Raw genomic sequence first — 22,436 nt, 5'->3', positions numbered from 1 at the left:
CTTGCCAGAAGTGGTAAATTATGCTTCTTATACCCACACAGCCTAGAATAAAGTCAGCAAAGGAAAAAGAGCACTGTGTAATTACGCATATTCAAGTGTAAAGACGTCAACTTCACAACTTTACAAATGTTCTCTTAAAAATTAAATGCTTTTAGACAAGCAAATTAAAAAGATGGACGTTTCTTGAAACATAGTATAAACATGACAGTTACCCCTATAAAAACAGCCCTGGGAGAATTTTTCAACTGGCACCAGTGAACAATGAGAAATTGCACATCTGTTCAAATTCATGAAGTATACATAAAACTGGAGGAGAATCTAGCAACTAAAGGAATTAAATGGAATAGAAAGCACACAGACAGTAAAAATCTTTCTTCAGCACCCAATATAAATGTGGAAAGCAGAAAACTAGGCTTGAATATAGAGTAAAAACAAATTTATCATTAAAATAGATAGGTAGGCAAGTCTGACAGCTTATTTCAAATTAAATCCTGCATCAGGTACCTTGACTACTTAATAGAATGTGTGTGAGAGAAAAATGCATGCTTTTTCAAATAGAGTACAAATATTTATGAAATTTAAGGCAAATCAGAAATTTTTCAATACTTTTTGCTTCAGTTCTGGGTGAAATTCCTCATGTTGGAATCCACTATATTCCCAATGCATCAATCGGTACACTCTAAACATTCACTACATGTCCTTATGAGAGGAGGGGAGACCTTATGCCTAGTCATTCATTATAGACAATGGGCAAAAATGGCCCAAGAAGTTTCTGGGCTCAAAGAACCCTTAAAAGTGATCTGGTTTACTCATTCTCAGTTGAGACCTATATAAATATGGAGAAACTTGATTTGGGGCTTTCCGAAAAATTAATAGAAACAAGAGAAAAGGATTTTTATTGTTTACAAATAACTCTGTACTTCTTTAGGCAAAGAGGTGACTGTGTAAATTGATAAAACCTATCTTGAAAGCAATTTGACAACACCCAGTAAAAGGCTACATCACATGCATACCTAGCGAGGAGACTGGTTGAGTCTCTTACAGTATATCCATATGAAGGAATACAACATAGTCATTAAAAATTATATGCAGGAAAAATTGTAATTACTTGGAGAAATGTTCACCCTCCATAGAAAGTGAGAAAAGCCAGTTACACGTATGTCTGTACAAGTCTCCTCAAATATATTCTACATATAGATACACACCCCCCCCCCAAGAAAAGATTAGTAGTACTTATATCGAAATGACCACAATGGTTATTTTGGGGTGGTGAGATTATGGGTGATATTTAATGTTCTTTTTTTGTGCCATAAATTATCTACAGTGAATATGTTATTTTTTTAATTCAGATTTTCTAAGTTTTTTTATTTTAACTGAACTGAGACTTAACTTTACATTGAAAAAACAAAAGTAAGCAATATTAAATAAATGAAATATTTAATTAAAAATTATTTACATTCGGGGGCTGGCCCCGTGGCCGAGTGGTTAAGTTCGCGCGCTCCGCTGCAGGCGGCCCAGTGTTTCGTTGGTTCGAATCCTGGGCGCGGACATGGCACTGCTCATCAAACCACGCTGAGGCAGCGTCCCACATGCCACAACTAGAAGGACCCACAACAAAGAATATACAACTATGTACTGGGGGGCTTTGGGGAGAAAAAGGAAAAAATAAAATCTTTAAAAAAAAAAAATTATTTACATTCACCATTCTAATGCAAACTTTATTTTTATATTCATTTTAATTTCATCAATAAGCATACACATTTTTACATATTTTTTCCAAATTGTATATTGATTGTTTTCATTGATTTTATTACATACTTCCCTGTGTTATATCTGGACTTCACAACAAACGCATCTAGTGGCTACACAATATTCTGTCATGTTGACGTACCGCAATTTACTAATCTCCTAACATCGAACCACTCAGGTTATGTTCAACTTTGTTGCTCTTTTTGCTATTATAGATAACACGACGGTGAACATCTTCAAACACTTCATGTACAGTTTTTGCTTCTGCTAAATTTCCAGAAGTGGCATCACTATACCTAACAGCATGTCTGTACAGCTCTTGCTAAAAATCATCATTTTTAAATCACCACTTTTAAAAAATCCACAATGGATTTTTAAAAATCAACAAAATTAATAGACGGTATGGCCAGTTTCCCTCTGGCCAAAGGGCTGAGTATATAAAAATCTCGGCTCCCAGAACAAGGTATTTATTACAACTCTTTACACAGAGGCTCCAGTTAGGCTCCTTAAATTACTACTGGCTTACTTAGAGATCTTTTTCAATGTATAAAACAGGGAAATCACAGAAAGTCTGAAGGCCATTTGATCAACTCTATACTTTTCTTTTTCATACCTTACAAGCTCTGAAGCTTCTGAGAAAAAAGGTCAAACAGAAGACAGAACATAGAAAAGGCATCCTAAAAACAGGAAATTCTCTCATGCAGGCTGTTCTGGAGGTAAATCACAATATGAATAATCCCACCTATTATTTGTAAAAGAGGAAAAAGAGGATTGGCATCACCTCATAGAACATCACAATAAAGGGACAGGGACTCCTGCTGCAAAGGCAGCCCAGGCTCACAGTCAGAGATGATCTACTTCCTGCCTGTGGTTAGAGACACGCTCTGCAGAGGGTCACATAGCACCATGGCTCAACTGCCACCCACTTAAACCAAAGGCTGGCACTGGACCAGCCAATCTCAGCCCAGGGCTGCAGGAGTAAGAACAAATTCTGAACACTCCCCAGGGCTCACTTCCTCAGGTCACCGGCCTGGTCCACACACTTCACCCTGTGGCTGGACACTGTGTCAGTGGCAGAATGGTGAGGCAGGACAGTGACTGCTGATTCTCCTCCTGATGACAGCACACTGTGCAGGAGACATTTGCATATTTTTTAACAATACTGTGAATCTTGCAAAGTTCCATGAAAGCTGGTAAAGCAAACACAGGCTTGGCAGGAGGGTGGAAAGCCCGCTCTAACCTTAGGTATTCGATGTTTTCCCAGCATGGCTGCATGCTTAACACAGGCATGCTTACAGTGCCACAGAATTTTAAAGACGGGAAGGATCTCAGAGGCCATCTATTTGAACTCCCTCATTTTACAAATGGAAAAATAAGCCTTGAATGGCAGGTAGTGGCAGAGCCAGGAAAAGAACCCACAGCTGCAGATTTTCAATTCATAACTCTTTTCTTCTGTCCAAGCATTTCCCAACTGCTGTTTCCTAACAGTCTTCCATAAGATGTTAGTAGGTACAGGGGGGAAAAAAGGTTCTGAGGTCAAAGTAGTCAGGAAAGCACTGGGTTAATCAAGTTAAACTAGTTTTTTTATTGCAGAACTTTTCAAAATCTTTAACTGCTAATGTAATGTGTGGTTAAGTTTTGAGTAAGGGGATGTAGCACATACTTCAGCCGAGTGGTTGCCAAAAGATTAGTGGGTTCCAACCCTGACTCTCCTACTACATCCTAGCTATGTAACACTGGGCAAGCTATCAAGCTTCTCTGAGCTTTGGTGTCTTCAATCAGTAAAATTAGTATACTAAGAGAACTTACCTAATAGAACTTACGTATTGTGCGGATTTAGCATAATAAGCACTCAATAGATAGGTACGTATATGTAGAGGTTAGTACATTACTAGAAATCTACAGAACCAATTCATGATGCCATTCATTCATTCAAGAAACATTTGATGAGCATCTGCCCTTGCCAGCCCTGTGCTAAGCCTGGGGGGTAGAGAAGCAAAGCACACAATCTAGGGGTGAAGACAGACAAATGAGCAGATGATTTCAAGTCTGCAGTAAGTACTGTGGCCAACAGGAGCTCACTGAGCTATGGGAGCCCAAGGAGGGGCACCCACCCAAAGTCAGGGGGCGCTACTCTGCAAATGCTTCCCAGAGGAGGTGAAGAGGAGCGACTGAGGTAGCACAGGGATGAGTAGGGCATTCCACATGGGAAGCTGCCTGTACTATAGGTATACTTCAGTTAATCTACCTGTATCATAAGTGTACTTCGCTTAATCCAGAAAAGTTGAGCATCAATATTTTTTGTTAAATAAAATATACCAAAGATCTTCAGAACTTGGAACTGGAAGGATGCCAAGAGGTCACCTTGCTTCAACCTATACTCGAAGGCATCTTCTCTACAGAGTCCCTAGGATGAACATGTAAGGAAGGATAAACATTGGTCCCCACTTGACCTGGGTAGTCTAGATTTACACGTGCTATCCCAGCATAATTAAGAGCATACCATTTCACTCTTGATTTGGACATTTCCCTCAACAATTTAGACAATAAATCACACACACTCTACCAACAGATGCCCCACCCTGCCCCCGCCATCTCAGCTTGAACAATTTGGGTAGCAGACATCTCTTCCTTGCAGGCAGTCTCTCCTGTTCAGATCATTCTAACCAAAAGAGAGTTCCTAATCAGTAGCTAAACTGAAATGCCTCCTAGAGATCTCCCAAGGATCACATGGAATAAATCAAATTCTCTTTGGATCATCTTTCAGACTTTTGTAGAATAATCCTAATTCATTCACCTCTTAGACTTTTCAAGGTTCGGTAATTTATTCAACCTTCCCCAGGCTCTACCATCTCAAGTTAAGGGAATCACCACCTCGCTAGCTGCTCAGGCCAAAACCTAGGAGTCATACTTGGTTCCTCTCTCCTTTCCCCCGACGCTCTCAGATGTACTTCCAAACACCAGAACACTACTTGGTTCCTCTCTCCTTTCCCCCGACGCTCTCAGATGTACTTCCAAACACCAGAACACTTTCAGCATCTCTACTTCTACCACCCTGCTCCACAGACCAATCATGTCTCACCTGGACTGTGACAAAACCCACACAGAAGCCAGAGTCGTCTCTTTAAAATGTTAATTAGATTCAGTGGCTTCTAACTGAAGAAGAAACTCAAACTTCTCTGAGGTCTAGGAAGCCCTATGTAATTCACTTGCTGTCTACTTGTCCAACCTAACCCCATATCACAATTCCCCTTGTTTATCACTCCCTCATTACTGGTCATACAGGCTCCTACTCATCATTTAGGTTTCAGCTCGGACCCCACAAATAAAAGAGCCAACAGTCCAACCACTCTACACTCCAATCACGTTCTATCACATTACTATTTCTTCTTTTATTCACAAGTCACTGGCACAGTCACTTAAAAATTCACTTGTTTAGAATCTGATTCTTAGTAGTTATAACCTCCATGAGAGTGAGGACTTATATCTGGTTCCCTGTTGTATCCACAGCGCTTACACTGCTTGGCAAACAGCACATACGGGATAAACATTTGTTTAATGAATAAATTCACCTGTTCCTGAGATTTCCGTGGTATCCAAACCCCTCCCGACCTTGGGTGACCCTCTTCTGGATAAACATCAATGTTAACTATAGTCTTTAGTGGGACGTTCTTTTGTAGAGAGAGAGAATCAGACCCTGACTTATGGGTTTTCCACAGGGGTCTACAGTGGGAAAGGTTCTAGGCCGGTTCTCAGTACTAAAAGGTGCCACCCTTAACATTACTTAGAAGTGAGGCAAGTCATTTCCCCTCCCAGGCCATGGTTGCCTCAACTATAAGAGGAAGGATTTTTGCCAGATGATTCTGAAAGTTTCATCCATCCTAAATTCTCATTTTTGCATGGTTTTTTCTTAAAACTGGATAGTGCCTGGCCATGACTCCCTATACGATAGTCTATCTTTGTCTCACCATGAAGGTTTACAGCGCAAACACCAACATTTGGGAGAAAAGGGATGTCAGAATTGTTTTTATTTCTTAATCCAAGTCAGACCTCAAAAGATTCATGACTTGAAAAGAAACTTAAGAACACCTTAAACAGATATTTCAAATCTGAGCCTCTGCGACCCAGGATGCCTCACTCACACTCATTCTGATCAGGTGCCTTATTTTGGCACAGGTTAGGAAAAAAGATTGTTCCCTGTTGTCCTATTATGTTGGGCTCTCACCTTCCAGGGTTATCATGCTTTGCTTCCTGAGCCTAAACCACACAGTGACTCCTAAGTCAGGAGGACAACTACTCTTTTCAAACACAGACACAAAATATGGTTGTGTGACCATGTTCCCTTCTTATCTTATCCAATCAGCCAGCCCTGGACCCCTCTTTCCAAATAAAGCAGTGACTGTGAACCCACCTCAACCCTGCTGACCAGGCCAGTGTTCTCTTGCCAAGAAAAAGCTAACTTTCCAACATGAGACGGGTCATACCAGGTCTGAGCTCTTTCAAATACTAAATGTTCCAACAGATGATACCCAGATGGCATTCTTCCATTTTTTGACAAATGTTTATTAAGTGCTTATTAAGTGACAGTTACTATGATGAGGATATGGTGGTGGTAACACAGGTGCATTCCCACTCTCCATTATAGAACATATCCATTAAAGGGAAAGGCATTCAACAAATACCTACACAAATAATTATAAGTGAGATAAATGACATGAAAGGAAGGCACAAGAACAAATAAATGGAAGAATCTACATCTAGAATGTGGGACAACAGAAGGGAATTTTAAATGGACTTCCCAGAGTAAGTTTAGCTGAGACTTGACCATACAAAGCTGCAGGTGGGTAGTCAGAGCACAGAGACATAGCAGGCCCACCACCAGATGCTTTGCCCTAACTGATCCCAAGAGGAGTTCTTCCTTGTCTGCAAGGATTCCATAATGCCGCTTCCTCACACAGGGCTTCTCTGATCAACCTAACAAATTCAGCTTTCCATGCTCTCCCCCAACTTCTCACCGTACTTGTTACCACAGCACCTGCTGATGTCCTTTCTAACACTTTTCTCAATTTGTTATTTCATACTACCTGGACACTCCAGGATGATATGGATTTCATATACTCGTATTCTTCTTGATAATTTTTAAACAGATGATATATGTGTTTTCATTTTTATTTCTCTAACATATTTGATATAGAAATTCATAAATCTGGAAAAAATCTAATTTTGGTTCAGAGTCCATGTTACTGCATTCCCCTAGACTTTAAGCAGCTAAAGAGCAGGAAGGGTATCTTTCACCCCTGTATTCTCAGGAGTAGCATAGTATCTAGCAGACAGTAGGACATCTCTGACTGTTGGCTACACAAACAGACCAGAAAGCAAATCTTCAAACAGAGGGAGCTAGACTCATTTCCATCACTAGAAGAAGTCAAAGAACAGACCCCAGTGATGGACGACAGACAATCAAGAAGGCATGAACCCAAACAACAGCTCAAAATATATGTCATGTGCACACCTCAAAGAATTAAAAGCAGGGACTCAGTCGGATAGTTGTCCACCAAAGTTCATGGCAACATTATTCACAATAGCCAAAACAGCTATTAGCTGTTAAATAGCTGGAAACAACCCAAATGTCCATTGACAGATGAATGGCTAAACAAAATGTGGCAGTATATTCTCAGATAAAGAAAAACTAATGAATTCACTAACATAAGGCTTGCTCTAAAAGAAATGCTAAAGGAAGTCTTTTAGGCTGAAGGGAAATGATACCAGAGGGAAACACGGAATGAAGGATGTTTCAGGAATGTAGGAAAAACAACAGAAATGGTTTGGGTAAATACATTATTTTTCTTCTATAAATTAAAAGAAAGTATGTCTAAGTATTGCAAGCAAAAATTCTAACATTGTCTTGGGTTTTTTCAATGTCTGTAGATGTAGTGTATATGACAACTATCACATAAAGGGTAAAGGAACCTATATGGTTATAAGGCATCTATACTTACTTGAAGTGTTAAAATGTTGACTCTACAGTAGATCGTGAGAAGTTAGGTATGCATATTGTAAGCCTTAGAGCAATGGCTAAAAAATACTACCAAAGATAGAGCCAAAAGCCAACAGAAATTAAAAATGGTGGAGAGAGAGAGAATATATACTATAAACAAACATTAAATATATATAGTATAAAATATATATAGTATAAGATATATAGAGTATAAATATATATATATATGGAATACATATATTCAGAAATGAGGTGAAGAGACATGGAAGAGAGAGTGACAAAGTCTAACCAACACCTAACTGGAACCCCAGAGGGAGATAAGCGAGAACGGGAAAAGGGCACAGTTCAAAAAGATAATGGTTAAGAATAGCCCAGAGTTGTTTTAAAAATACCAGTCCTCAGGTCCAGGAAACCCAATGAAACTCAAGCAGGATAAATGAAAGAAATCAACACCTAGACATATCAAAGTGAAACCATAGAATAAAAAAGGCAGAAGATATTCTTAAAAGCAGCCAAAGCCAGATCACCTAAAAGCAACAGCAATAGATTGATGCCTACTTCTCAATGCAACAATACAATCCAGAAGACAGCGAAATCATCCCTTCAGTGTACTCAGAGAAAATAACTGCTAACCTAAAATTTTTACTTAGTAAAAATATCTTTCAATAATTAAGCAAAATTAAAGATATTTCCAAATAATTAATTAGAAAAACATTTACTATCAAAGGATGTCCTTTAAGCCAAAGAGAAATTCGCTCTGAGATGCAGAAAGGAATGGAGGGCACAGATATTAGTAATTATGGGGTAAACAAATATTGATTACATAGAAATTTGTTAATAATATCTAATTAGTGGAAGAAGAAAACAAATTAGAATGAAATAGTGGACTTCTGGCTACATAGTATACAAGTTGAATGGAGATGATTAGAGCAAGGTCCTAGTATTATACAGCAAAGTTAATGGACTAAATTTTAAATATGAGTATTAAAGTACATAGTTTAACTATTCAATGAAGAGATATAAAGTATATTACTTCTAAGAAGACAGGCAAAGTTGGAATGAGGAAAAGAATAGAAAAAAGAGTCAAGGAATTGAAGAAAAAAGAAGAGGAGAAAATGGGATAAAGAGAAAGTAAAGAATAAAATGGTAGAAATAAATCCAAATATATCACTAATCATAATAAATATAAATGAACTAAACTTTTGACTGAAAGACAAAGAGTGTTAGAATGGACTTTTTAAAAACGCAGCTATATCCTATTTATAGAGATATATCTAAAAACATAAAGACACAGAAAAATTGAAAATGAAAAGATTAAAAAGTATATATTACACAAATAGTAACCAAAACAAAGCTGATGCACCTATGTAGGTATCAGACAAAATCGACTTTAAGATAAAAATCATTAGAGAAAAAGAGAATCCCTATATAATGATAAAAAGTTCAATTCAAGAGGAAGATAGACTTCTAAACGTATGCACTTATACTTCTAAGCTCAATAGCACAGCTTTGAAATATATAAAGCAAAAATGGACAGAATCGCTAAGAGAAATGATCAAATCTACCATCTTAAATGGAGATTTAAACATCTTTGTGAGTAATTACTAAGATCAAGCATAGGAAAAAAAATCAGTAAGGATGTAGAAAATTTGAACAACACAATCAACAACTAATAAACTATTGCACCCAACTAATAAAAAAGGCGTGTTCTTTTCAAATATACTTGGTGCATTTATGAAAGCCAAACCCCAGTAGGCGATAAAGATACACTCAACCAATTTCAAGGACTAATATCAGACAGATCACATTATCTGACTACAGTGCAATCAAGTTCAAATCAGTACCCAAAATGATGATAAAATAACTGCAAGTTGAAAAATAAAACTTACAAACAATGTACAGGTTAAAGAAGAAATTATAGTGGACATTAGAAAATATTTAGCCATAAACAATTACAAATACACTACAAAACTTATTGAACTAAAAGGATCACTTAGAAAGAAATCTGTAGACTAAAATGCTTCCATTTAAAAAGAAGATTTAAATGCTTTAAACTAAGTATCAAACTTAAGAAGTCAAAAAGAGTAGCCGAGAAGTTAAGTGACTTTTCCCAAAACCAGCTGGTGAACAGCAGAGCTTAGATTCAAAACCAGGTCTCTCTGATTCAAAGGCTGTGATATTTTCCTTAAGGATTTTCTGAATAAATAAGTCCCAAAATCAGTTCGGGAAAGAAAAGTCCTGGTGGTCGTATAAAAGAAGCCGAATGGAGGTTGTTCAGGAAAATCTTGGTTAAGCTTCTAGAAAAGTAAAACTTCTAACATCCAAAATGATGCCAAGCAATTTATCCATCAGGCACATGTTTTGAGTTATTTTCATTTACTTTTCCTAGGTACCGGAATTGCCTTTCTGAATACTTTCTGGCTTGGCTGATGCTGTAGTTCACTTACTAAAGCTTTCCTAAGAATTATTTCTGGGATGTGACCTCAGAATCTTGCTGGGCCTCAAGGCATTTCTCATTATAACCCATGCACATTTAGGGAACTGAACCACATCCTTGCTAATGGCTCCATTTCTAGCTTAGTCTTTATCCAGTGTGATTATATAAGAGAGGGTCAGGCTGCCTTATTCCTTGCCTTTCATCCTGGCCCAGCATCATCCAAATAACAAAGCACCCAGCATTACTTGGGCTGGATATGACTGTCTGGAAATTTTTACTTTAAAAAAAGAAGACGACGATGCCATGGTAATTCTGATTCCTCACTGAAATTGGCTTTCAGTTGAAAAGAGCTTCTCAAAATAGCCTACCCTCCTCCTTTATCAAGGACACCTATTCAAGAATTTGTTTCCTTAAACTGTTAACAATTTAGAAAGTGCCAAACTACAAATGACGAGAGAATCATTGTTTCTCAGGCTCCCACCAAGACCTGCTGTTTTCTCCCCACTCCATGGCCATTCCTTGTGTCAAAGATTTATGAGACACACTAATAACAAAATTACAAAAACAAAACATAATTTTTTAGATATTAAATATTTTAAATACTATCTTTTTCAACAATTGTAGGTTATCTAGAGTAAAATACCCCCAAATAAAAAAACAACGCAATAACAAAAACTAGACTTAATCCTTTCTAGGACTTAATACCTATAGCTTTTAAGACCCTCACTTCAAATTGAGCATCCAAATAAAAATAATAATTTACGCCTAAGTAAATTTCAGCATGCATATGTGCTCTGTTTTAAACCATTAAATTCAGGCAGTTTCAGATATTTTTACATGCAAACCCTAAAGCTAGCTCAATGTTTTGTCTGAAAACTTTATATATATATATAAAACTTGCTAAGATGACAACAGAATCAGCATAATTTTTTAATCTCTCCAAACCTATGCATAAAACCAGAGAGGACAACTGGATAGGAACATCAAAACCCAAGAAAAATGTGCACAACCAATCTATGTGACAGGTATCCTCACCAAAACCAGAATACAAGCAAGTGAGGGAAAAATGCTAACAGCCATACAACCTGCATGGTATCTGTGGCTGGGCAGAAGAAGAAAGCAACAGAGCATCAGACCTGTGAAAAGGAAAATCTGAAACTAGCCAATAGATTGCATTGGAAAGCAGGGAAGGACAATGTGAGAAAGCAGCTAAAACTTGAAGGAATTATGCCCACTCCAGTAACAAGTGAGCGTAAGGGGCCTAGAGTGAGAGAGACTGAAAGCCCTGGAGGAGTCTTGCCCCTCCATCTCTTGAAACTGACCTGCCAGGGTTCTCTTCCAGAATAGAGTCCCTCTCCAGGGAGAATCCTCAGGGAACAAAATCAACTCTGGAAAACGAGGGACAAGAGAGAAAAAGAGAGAGAAGTGGTGAAGGGCAAGAGAATAGGAAATGTGAGGAAACAGTAGGCCATATTTGTGAACACTATGTGAGTAAAACTATGAAGTTACAAAAGTTACCCTAAACCACGCCTCCTTCTAAAGGTTCAGAAAAACTTAATTCACACAAAAGTGAGCACCAGAAGAGACTCAAGGTCAAATTCCATCCAAAGTTACTTTAAGGAAAAAGAGAAACAGAACAACGTACCTACAGACAACAAATGCAGTCAGAAAGACATGCTCAAAAAAACCCCGCAGCATACTATTTCAAAATGAAGTAAACAGCATTTAGAAAATGATACATAAGAGAACAAAATAAATCAGAATCTGCAAACCCAGATGAGGTAGAGAAGTCAAGGAACAACTGAAAATAAAAAGTCATTTTAGAACCAACACAAGATTACTCAAGAGACACAGAAGATGAAAAGGAAGAAAATTGTAAAATACAAAAAGAGATGGCAATGATTCAAAATAAAGTGATAAACAGTGAAAATGGATAAAAAGGATCCTACAAATAGATATATTAAAAGTTCCTGAAGGAGAAAACAAAAGTAAGGGCACAGAAAAAATAGCAAAAACTATAAGAAAATTTTCCTGAAATTGGAAAAAAAAAGTTGTGAAACTACATATTGAAAGGACATACCCTATACCTGACAGTATTGACCCATAATGACCAACACAAACATATATTCTAGTAAAATCACTGGATACAAAAGAAAAAAGAAAAAAAACACCTTTGGGTATCCAGGCACTAACAGGAGGTAACTTTCAAGGGAAAGAAAATTTCAACAGCAATGCTTTATTCCAAAAGAAAACAAAACAACGTGTACAAGATACTCATGAAAAAAAAATGTGAACCAAAGATTTCACATCCAGCAAAATTGACTTTAAAGTACAAAGGGCACTGACAAACTGTTAGCAACACTCAAAAACTTGGGGAATATTGTACCCATGACCAGTTCCTGAAGAATCGAGTAGAGAGTCTCTAATCCAAATCACTAGAGAGATATTGAATACAGAAAGCATTAAACATGCAGTTACTGGTAAAACTGAGTACTCCACACAATGGACACATGCTCCAATAATACAGAAATAGTACAACAACTTTTAAACTGGAGAAAAATGGGAAAGCATATGTAAAAGGTGTTTTTCCCCCTACCTGTTCTCAGTAATTACATTGGTGATGGTAGCGTTAGTCTTGTTATTTTGAGCCTACTCTATATGTAACCTGGGATAAAATAAATGAGTAATTGTAGGCTATTCTATCATCCCCTATGCCCTCGAGAACCAGGATTCCTGGTTGTAGAAAAAGGAGACACGTGTATAGTCATCCCTCGATATCCGTGAGGATTGGTTCCAGGACCCCTATGGATACCAAAATCCACAGATGTTCAAGTCCCTTATATAAAACAACACAGTATTTGCATATCCTACCCACATCTTCCCATATACTTTCAATCATCTCTAGAGTACTTATCATACCTAATACAATCTAAATGCTATGTAAATAGTTGTCATACTGTATTGTTTCGGGAATAACAACAAGAAAAAAAGTCTGTATATGTTCAGTACAGATGCAACCATCCTAGGCCTTTGGATCCATGACAGGGAGGGCTGACTATAATACAAAACAGGCTAATTTACAAATCCTGAACTAGAAACACCGGCGTGAACTCCTAGAGCATTTTATCTTAGCTCTGTCCACCACAGAGGCCTACAAACAATGAACCAACCTAAGGCAATAAGCACACCTAGAACCTGGTTACAGTCCTTGAAAGACTATTTTCTACTAAAAGTTACCAGCGCTTCTTAGAAAAATGGCTGATTCCAGGCTGGGAAGTGGGGGTGGAGGGTTAGACCCTGCCATTAAGGAAAGCAAAGAAGCTATGAAAGACTACCAGGGTCACTTCAAAAGGACTCAGCACAGCTGCCTAAGGTTAGGGGTGGGAATGGGGAGCAACTGCAAATGGGTACATGGTTTCTTTTTGGGCTAGTATGTTCTAAAGTTAGATTGTGGTGATGATTGCACAACAATATAAATATACAAAAAACCTGAATGAATTGTACACTTAAACTGGTGAATTTTATGAGTTATAAATTATATCTCAATAAAGCTGTTTAAAAAAGAGAGGGAAAATAGGACTCACAAGAACTCGAAGAGGCACTCAATACCTAAAAATAGGAAAATTTGACCTTCAAAGGGTATGATCCTAAGTGAATAAACCCATAAAATATTTTTAAATCCATAAGCTCATGAGGATATTTTTTAAAAATCTGGTGATTACTCAAATGTATATTTGTGATAAAACTGCATAGAACTAAATACATGCACATGCACACATGAATACATAAAACTGGTGAAATCAGACAAAGATAGTGGATTGTATCAGTTGTCAACTTCCTGGTTGTGAAACTGTACTATGGTTGTACAAGAATTGGAGGAAACCAGGAGAACGGCACACAGGATCTCTCTCTGTTATTTCTTACAATTGCATGCGAATCTAAAATTATCTTTAAATGTTTTACAAAAAAAATCTAATTGGTCCCTTAGGGAGAGTAGTAGGGAGCCAACCCATTTTCCTAAAAGCTAGTAAAGAATCAAGCATTTACTCTATCTTTCCTGTATGAACTGTACCAATGGTTAAGAAAATAGCAGACGGAGGGAATGATCTCTTTATAAAAGTACCTCAATTAATGAAAGAAAAAACCTATTAGATTATCACCATCTTACAACTCCCAATGAATTAATGGTTCTCGGCACTAAGCATTAACAGCAGGGAACATCACAAAAAAAGGGAGAAGCAGACATTCGGTGCCTCCTGGTGAAAGAACGCACCACTAGCTAAGGTCTTGCCGTAGGGTTCAAACATGAGTCTGATCAGGCCTGTGGATCCAGCTACCTCTGCAAGAAACGCAGAAGACAGAGAGAAGAGCTGAGCAGCACTGAGAGGGCCAGCAGCAAAACTCAGACTGTGGGAATGTCTACAGGTTAAACCCCAGCTCAGGATTCTTCCAGAGATAAACCGTTAGGGAAAAAAGGTAGGGGGAGGGGGGCAGTGTGGGTGGGGAAGGGGAAATGAAAGGGAAACCTGTAGATTAAAAGGGTCTTAAAAGACACAACTTTCCTTTAAATGGGCAAGATAAACTACAGTAGTCTTGGGGTGCACACCTGGTGATAACAGTAGAAAGAAATTCAGGGCAATGTCCACTTTAAAAAGCAAGATAGTGGCTACTTTAGGGACAGTGGCGGTGGTGATAGGATGTGGCACATGGATGGGGCTCCAAGGCAGGTAGCCAAGTTCTAATTCCTGACTTAGGTGATGGTTACAAGCACAATCACCTTAAGATAACTCAGTAAGCTATAAATTTGCTTTGTGTGATTTTCTGTATTTGTGTTTTACTTTACAAAAAAAGACTTCTTCTAAAAGGAAAATTTATATCACTAGGGTAACCTGTCATAAATAGAACATTTAAAATAATTACAACATTTATTTAAATTATATGAAACATTTAAAATAATTACATGAAAGTAAACAATATTATTAAATTCTAGCTAGCTCCTGTAGCCTGAGGACGTTTCCGAGGCCCAATTTTTATGTTAAAAAGGAGACTGACAAGTGTTATGGAGTGTTAATGACATGCTAGCACCTAAAGGAGACTTCCCCGAAAAGGGAACAACTTTCTCACTTCGTGATTCAGGATTATTTTATGCTTGGCCATGTACCACCTTAACTCATCTCCTGTTTCACTCAAAGTCACCACATGGACCATCTCACGTCCTACACGTCTGGAAACATTGGGTTAAAAACAGGTCTGGTGGATGAAGGTATGTCAGACCTAAGAGGGCATTGAAAAAACAAAAACCTACCTCTCTCAGATCATCAACAGATTCACTTTATTCGTTCCAATCCTTTCCAAACACGCTTAAAAGGTTTGTTTTTCCATTATGAGCATTTGAGCAAGTGACCAACACTACGATCCAGTGACAGCTGCTTGCTCTCATCCTAGTAACGAGGACACACACTTCACTGTGTACTTACCAGGCCCTTTCAGAGCCCAGCAATAGTCTGCCTCTGACTTTACACCTAATGTGCTCGGAGGGTCTCAAGTGACAAGAGGCCCTATATCTGAAAGCGCACATTACAAAAATAAGAGCAAAGCCCTCGCTCATCTGAACTCTGTTTCTTAAAACAAGGCACCACATCTTGAGTTGCTAGCTCATCAACTAGGCCAATCTGACCTCAAAGCCCTTTAAAAAAAAAAAAAGGTACATCAGATTATATAATAGACTTGTAATATAAACTTGTAATGAGGAAAGAAAACTGTGAAATTCATATGGAGCTCAGTCATGCTTTTAAAACATTTAGCTAAAACACACACAAAAAAGTGGCCTGATTCTCCTATAAATGACTTGAGAACAAGTCTAGTTTTACCTCATCTTTCCCCCACCCAAATTTTGCTATAATTCATTTGAAAAGAAAAAAAACACAAGCCAAGACAGTTTAATTTTTCTGGCACTGCTGCTCACGAGAGAGAAGAACAGTCATGCCAATCCATAAAGATGAAGTTCAGGCAGGAATTGAAAGCGAACTTGTGTAACAAAGGAAGATCAGGGTTGGACTCCTGTCCTCGACGTCTGCATCTTCATCAGTCTCCCTGGAGCCGGCTGACCCGCTTCTTTTCCTTCTCACCACCTCCTGCCTCTTCTGCATTCTCTGCCCTCCTTGTCTTGTGAACCCTCAACTTCCCAGCTTACTCTCATTCCTTCCCTTGTTCTTTTATTTTCTGCCTTCTCATGAGACATGTATGCAGACACACACTCAAACATACACAGACCTGCTAAAATGTCTGCAACGGAAATCCCAAGTTCCACACACCACATGCATGCTTATGGAGGCCCAGTCCACTGTTTCCATGATTTCTGAGAAAAACACACCTAACCACATTCCCTGGATCCTCTCTCTGAGAGCAGGTACACCCCTTGGTGGCAAGGACCAGTTCCCTGGCTCAATTCCCTACCAACATCCAAAGTGAAGAGCCCCTTTCATGAATACCCCTCTGATCACGTGAATGCATAAATGTTCAAATAGGACGTTCTCTCTCCATATCAACACCTGATGAGTTTAAGACTTTAAGAACAGAAGTAAAAAAATATCCACATTTAACCCACTATTCTAGACATGGCTATAAGTCAAAGAAATCCAGAAGTGTCTAGAGCCCAGGTGAGCTCTACTTAGCAACACAATGTGTTACTGGGGTGCACAACACAGCAGCTCAAGTCCAACTCAACACTTCTTCAGATACCATCCTGAACTCATGCCATTTTCCTCAAGATAAGGTGTCCTCGTCCATGGGCCTGCCTTTAGGGGCAATTCTATAGCGGGAGAATGGTTGGGTGTTGCAGGGAAGAGGAGGGTGGCGCTTGTAGTTTGGATTTTTCACCCAAGCCCTTTCCAATGAGCAGTAGAGAAATACGAGAGCCTGTTTAAACATTACTTACTGCCTGTTGGATATCACTCTTCACCTGCTCACTCAACATGCCTTCAAAGACAAAGGAGTCACCAAACTTCTCAGCCTAGAAGGAAGGAAGGAAATAAAAATCCAGAAAAAGTTGTAGTGATGTGTTTCGCATGTGCCATTTTCTTTGCACACTATTCTTTTTTTTAAACAAGTTGGGGTTCTTTTGCTGGGGAAGATTTGCCCTAAGCTAACATCTGTTGCCAATCTTCCTCTTTCTTTTTTTCTTCCCCTAAGCCCCAGTACATAATTGTATAGTCTAGCTGTAAGTCCTTCAAGTTCTTCTATGTGAGCCACTGCCACAGCATGGCTACTGACAGATGAGTGATGTGGTTCTGCGCCCAGGAACTGAACCCAGGTCACTGAAATGGAATGTGCCGAACTTTAACTACTACGCCATCAGGGCTGGCTCTGCATACTATTAAAGTGATTCTTCTTGTTCAAACGAACGTGAGTTTTTCTTATGACTTCCCAGAGGATTCAGAAATGACTTAAAAGCATGCGGCTTTCTATTAAGACAAGTTAATGTCACTTACATGAGATTATTTTCATTTAAGCCCATTTAGCTGATAAGAATGCAGACTGGAAGACATTAGCCTTTGAGAATGTGATTGTTCCTGTTGATGGAAACACATCTTCCCAAGTATTACAAATGACTTTGGAAAATAACAGTATTCTTTACATGTCAGATTATATAATCAAACTTTGTCCTTTGTTCTGCTCCTGGAATCTAGCTAAAAGAATTAAATGGCATTGTTTGCTGATATTCTGACACATTCTAGCTCCACTAAGGTGTCAACTGTGCCTATAAATATTGAGTGGCCAATTCAAGCATCAGATGGAAATCTGCTTTTTAGTTATTTTTATTTAACATTACTATCTCAAGTTCTCATCTGCTTCTCTGTGTTGCATGCAACTACATTCTGCAAACAGCCACCCTAGTCCCTTGGTCTCATGATTCTACTCTTCTAGTTTTCCTGCTCTGTTTGTGACTCTTCTTACTCATCTCCTGAAATACACGGGCTCTTCTTCTAGCCCCTGAAACACTGCTGCTTCCCAGCACTCTGCTGCTGGCTCTCTGCTCTTCTTACTCTACACCAGGGCTCTTGGGCTTTGTGCAGCTGAGATCACCTGGCCAGATTGTTAGCAGTTAAGGCAGCTAACAGTAGAGTACTGCTCCCTAACCCCAGAGATTCTGGTTCTGGAGGTCTTGGGTGAGGCCAAGGATCCTTCATGTATGATCAGCTCAGCTGGTGATTCTTAAGACAGGTGGTCCATGAGATCACACTTTAAGATACACTGACCTACTGCTGGACAACCTCTTTCAATCTCATCACTTTAACAACCACCAGCACTTCAAATGACTCTCACATCTCTACCTCCAGGCCAGTCCTGTCCTTGCTAGATGATATTACCTGCCTACTGGATCCCTATATTTCAGGCCTTACAAGCACCTCAAACTCTTTTTCCTGAATAGACAGCTCATCATCTTTTCTTCACCCTACTCTTCTTCCTGTATTCCCCTGTGGCACCACCATTCCTGAGTACTTAAACCATTCCTTCATTCAACAACATGTATCAAACCCCTACCATGTACCCAGCCTTGGGCTAAATGATGGAGATACGAGGTCAATACTAGGCAGGCATGGTCCCTGTCCTTGCAGTGCTTACATTTGAGGGTACAGACAAAAATCAAGTCAAAGAAAAGATGAAAATAATCACAACTTTACTTGACCAAGAAAAGGCTCCTTTTGATAGAGCAGGCAGAGGAAGCCTCCTTGAGAAAGGGACATAAGCTGAGACGACTCAAGAATGAGAGGAGCCAGCCATGCAAAAAAGACAGGCAAGGGAGCAGGAAATTCCAAGCAGGGGGAAAATACGGGCTGAGCCCCCAAGACAGAAAAGAGTGTTGAGTTTTCAAGGAATAGAACCAAAACCAGCCAGGCCAGAACACAGTAAGCAAGTAGAGTGTGATATAAAATGAGGTTGGAGGGACAGGAAAAAACCATAAAGTGCCATAAAAATATGAAGCATTTTATCCAAAGCAGGGCTTCTTAACCCTTTTTGTGCCCTGGACCCCTTTAACAGTATGGTGAAAGACCTCCTTCTCAGAATGATAGGTTTAAATGTACAAAACAAAATCAATACAATTACAAAGAACAAGCGTTACATCAAAATAGTAATAAAACAAATTTCTGCTATAATAATATATATATATATATATGCTCTTTCTTAATATATTAAATAAGATCTAGTGGCAGGTCTCATAGTTATCACTTTAAAGTGGGGGTTAATGCAAACAACACTTCAAGATATCTACAACAATAATGTGACAAAAAATGTCTCTAATTTCTACTGGTGACAAAATCACAAGTATTGCTACTACTACTATGGTTTGTTGTTTGCTTCATAACTGAAGGAAATGCCAAATTTCAGTTAGAGGGTAGTAAAAATGAGTATGTAATTTTCCCCCATCCAAGTTCCTGGATGCCCTAAATTCCGCTTATTCCACCTTATCTTCACGGAGAACTCTAGTCTAAGAGAGGCTCTTCCCTCGGAAGCCTTCTTCTAACTTAAGCAGACCATCGAGGAACTTGATCTGAGAGTTTCAAGAACAGGGACAAACAGGTACAAAAAAAACAACCACTTTGTATATTTTAGGAAATTCCAAAGAAACGTAACAATGCAAGACCAAATTTGAATGTTGTTTTGCTTTCAGCATTCACTCTCAAGTTATTTTTTGAATAAAAACAGATGGTTTTGGTCTGAAAACAAAAACAAGAACTCCACAAATGAAGGCAAGGGTAAAGTCCTTCCGCGAGAGAAAACGGGAAGCCTAGAGAACAAGTACATTTTAGACACTTACAGAAACTTTCACAAACTAAAAACCCTCCCTCTTCTTATGGCCACTGAGAACAGACATCCAATCTCAGCACCACGCTTTGTGACTCAGTGACCACAAGAGAAAGCCTGGAACTGCCACAGGAAAGCTTATGAGTCGTGAGGCACTGGAATAAAACCACAAAAATGAAAGGCTGCACTTCAGTGTCTGTCACTTAGGAAATACGTAATGCTTCTGGAACAGCCAAACTGCAGTGTTTTGAGTTGGAAGAGTGGCCTTACTTTGCATGCTGTTTTCTCAAAGCCAGAGTGCTAGTGGTACTCTCTGGCATATTAAAGCACTGACACAACAGAGCATAATGGTTAAGAGTACAGGCCCTGGGGTCACACTGGCCAGGCTTGAATCCCAGCTCCACTACTAACTAGCTATGCGACTCAAGGCAAATCACTTTCTTAATCCTCAATTTGCTACCTGAAAAGTAATCTGCCTCAGGGGGTTGCTATGAGAATTAAATTAGATGAAATATACATAAAGTGCTTAGCACAGAGTAAAAAGCGGTTAATTGACGTTAGAAAAGAACAAGTTCTCCCTCCCCATCCTAACCCCATTACCTCTGTCAAATAGCCAGTTGAGTTCACAAACTTCTCAAATTCAGCATTACTGACTTCATAGGCATCCATGTAAAAGGCATCAATAGCGACTCTCCTCGCAGGTGCTTCCCCATCCTGCTTTATCTGAGGATCGTCTGTACCCATGGTAAATACTCCAGCAGGGATGGGGACCATCTGCAGTAAAAGCGGAAACAGGGGAAGTCATGCCATCACAGCCAATGTGAACCTGTGTGAAGTGCAGAGTGCCAGCACACAGGAAGCACCCAATAGTTAAGTAAACCCCCACCACAGAAATCACTGTAAAATCAGTGAAGTCACTCCATACTCCGAAGTGAATGACTAGTCACAAAAAGAAGTGAAAATTCTTTAGGAAAGCAGTTTCTTTAGTCAAAACTCTACGTGATACAAATTTGTACATGCTATGGAAACAGGTCTGGAGCAAAAGTCACCAGGCTGCTAATGGCTGGAGTTCAGAGGCAGGGAGAATATTCTACTTCTTTACACATTTGTGTGTGCTTTTCCTTTAATATGCTCTCATTTCTTTTGAATTATCTTTTACAAATGCAAAAATGCCATACATACTATCTTTAAAAACCCACTGAATGATTTTGGGCCTCCAATGATAATGGAAAAAGACTTAACTCACTGAAATAGAAAATCTAAAGAGTTTACTAAAGGACCATGTCTTGTCCTTATTACATCCTTGTCCTTAATTAATTCCTTATTAAGGTTCAAACTGCAATTACTTTGTTCCTATCTACTGTCCCATATAAACTCTAAACTCCAAGAGAGCAGTGACTGAGGCTGCCTTGTTCACACCTGTATTCCCAGCACTGAACAGGGGGTCTGAACGTTGCACCAAAACTTTTAGTTAAAAACACAAGCCCATGTTCAACCTCATGAGTCACTAGGGAAATGCAAATCAAAACTACAAAGAGATTCTACTTCACACCCACTAGCACGGCTATAACCAAAAAGATGGACAATAACAAGTGTTGATGAGGATGTGGGAAAATTAGAACCCTGATTCATTGCTGGTAGGCTTAGGAAATGGTGCAGTTGCTTTAGAAAACAGTCTCTCAGTTCTTCCAAAAGCTAAATAAAGAATTACCATATGACTCTGAAATTCCAATTATAGGTATATATCCAAGATAAATGAAAACCTATGTCCACGAAAAAATCTTTACAGGAATGTTCATAGCAGCATTATTCATAATAGCCAAAAAGGAGAAACAACCCAAATGTCCATCAACTGATGAACAGACAAAATGTGGTATATCCATAAAATGGAATATTATTCAGCCATAAAAAGGAATGAAGTATCAATATATGCTACAAAACAGATGAACCCTGAAAAAATTATGCTAAGTGAAAGAATTCACTCACAAAAGGCCACATATTGTATGATTGCATTCATATGAAATGCCCAGAATAGGGAAATCCAAAGAGACAGAAAGGAAGGTGAGAATGGGGAATGACTGCCAACGGGTATGGGATTTCTTTTGGGAGTTATGAAATGTTCTGGAATTAATGAGGATGGTTGTGAAACTTTGTGAGTATACTAAAAACCACTGAATTGTACGCTTTAAAGGGTGAATTTTATTGTATGTCACTTCTATCTCAATTTTTTAAAAAAGAACACAATCACATCATCTGTCAGAAATATACTCTGCAGACACAATGTCTTACTTTCTAATCCTTTGAGTGAGAAGTCAATTCACTGACTTCTCAGCACCTTACGAATTGTCAAATCTCTGATTTATAAAACAAGGGTTCAAATTAAGGGAGGAAAGAAAAGAAGTCAAAGAAGACAACCAGTTGGAATAAAAAGAGAATATGGCTTAG

General features: G+C 38.7%; 1 protein-coding gene across 5 annotated transcripts in view; it reads right to left on the bottom strand.

The window, feature by feature from the left end:
* Positions 1-22,436, bottom strand: part of SUMF1 (sulfatase modifying factor 1) — an 87,337-nt gene that overhangs the window by 53,757 nt on the left and 11,144 nt on the right. For 2 of the 5 annotated variants that reach the window (XM_001496576.5, XM_005600412.4), the window contains exons 2-3: positions 20,592-20,765; positions 17,122-17,196 (exon numbers count right to left, since the gene is read on the bottom strand). In XM_001496576.5, the coding sequence (XP_001496626.1) occupies positions 17,122-17,196; positions 20,592-20,765 (249 nt within the window). The remainder of the gene's footprint in view (positions 1-17,121; positions 17,197-20,591; positions 20,766-22,436) is intronic. The other 3 variants (XM_023620055.2, XM_070238562.1, XM_023620057.2) reach the window with 2 other exon arrangements.

Source organism: Equus caballus, chromosome 16, assembly GCF_041296265.1.
Source record: "Equus caballus isolate H_3958 breed thoroughbred chromosome 16, TB-T2T, whole genome shotgun sequence".
Classification (NCBI taxonomy): Eukaryota; Metazoa; Chordata; class Mammalia; order Perissodactyla; family Equidae; genus Equus; species Equus caballus.
Note: the sequence above shows the minus strand (reverse complement) of the source record. Positions and strands in the feature narration are given on the sequence as shown.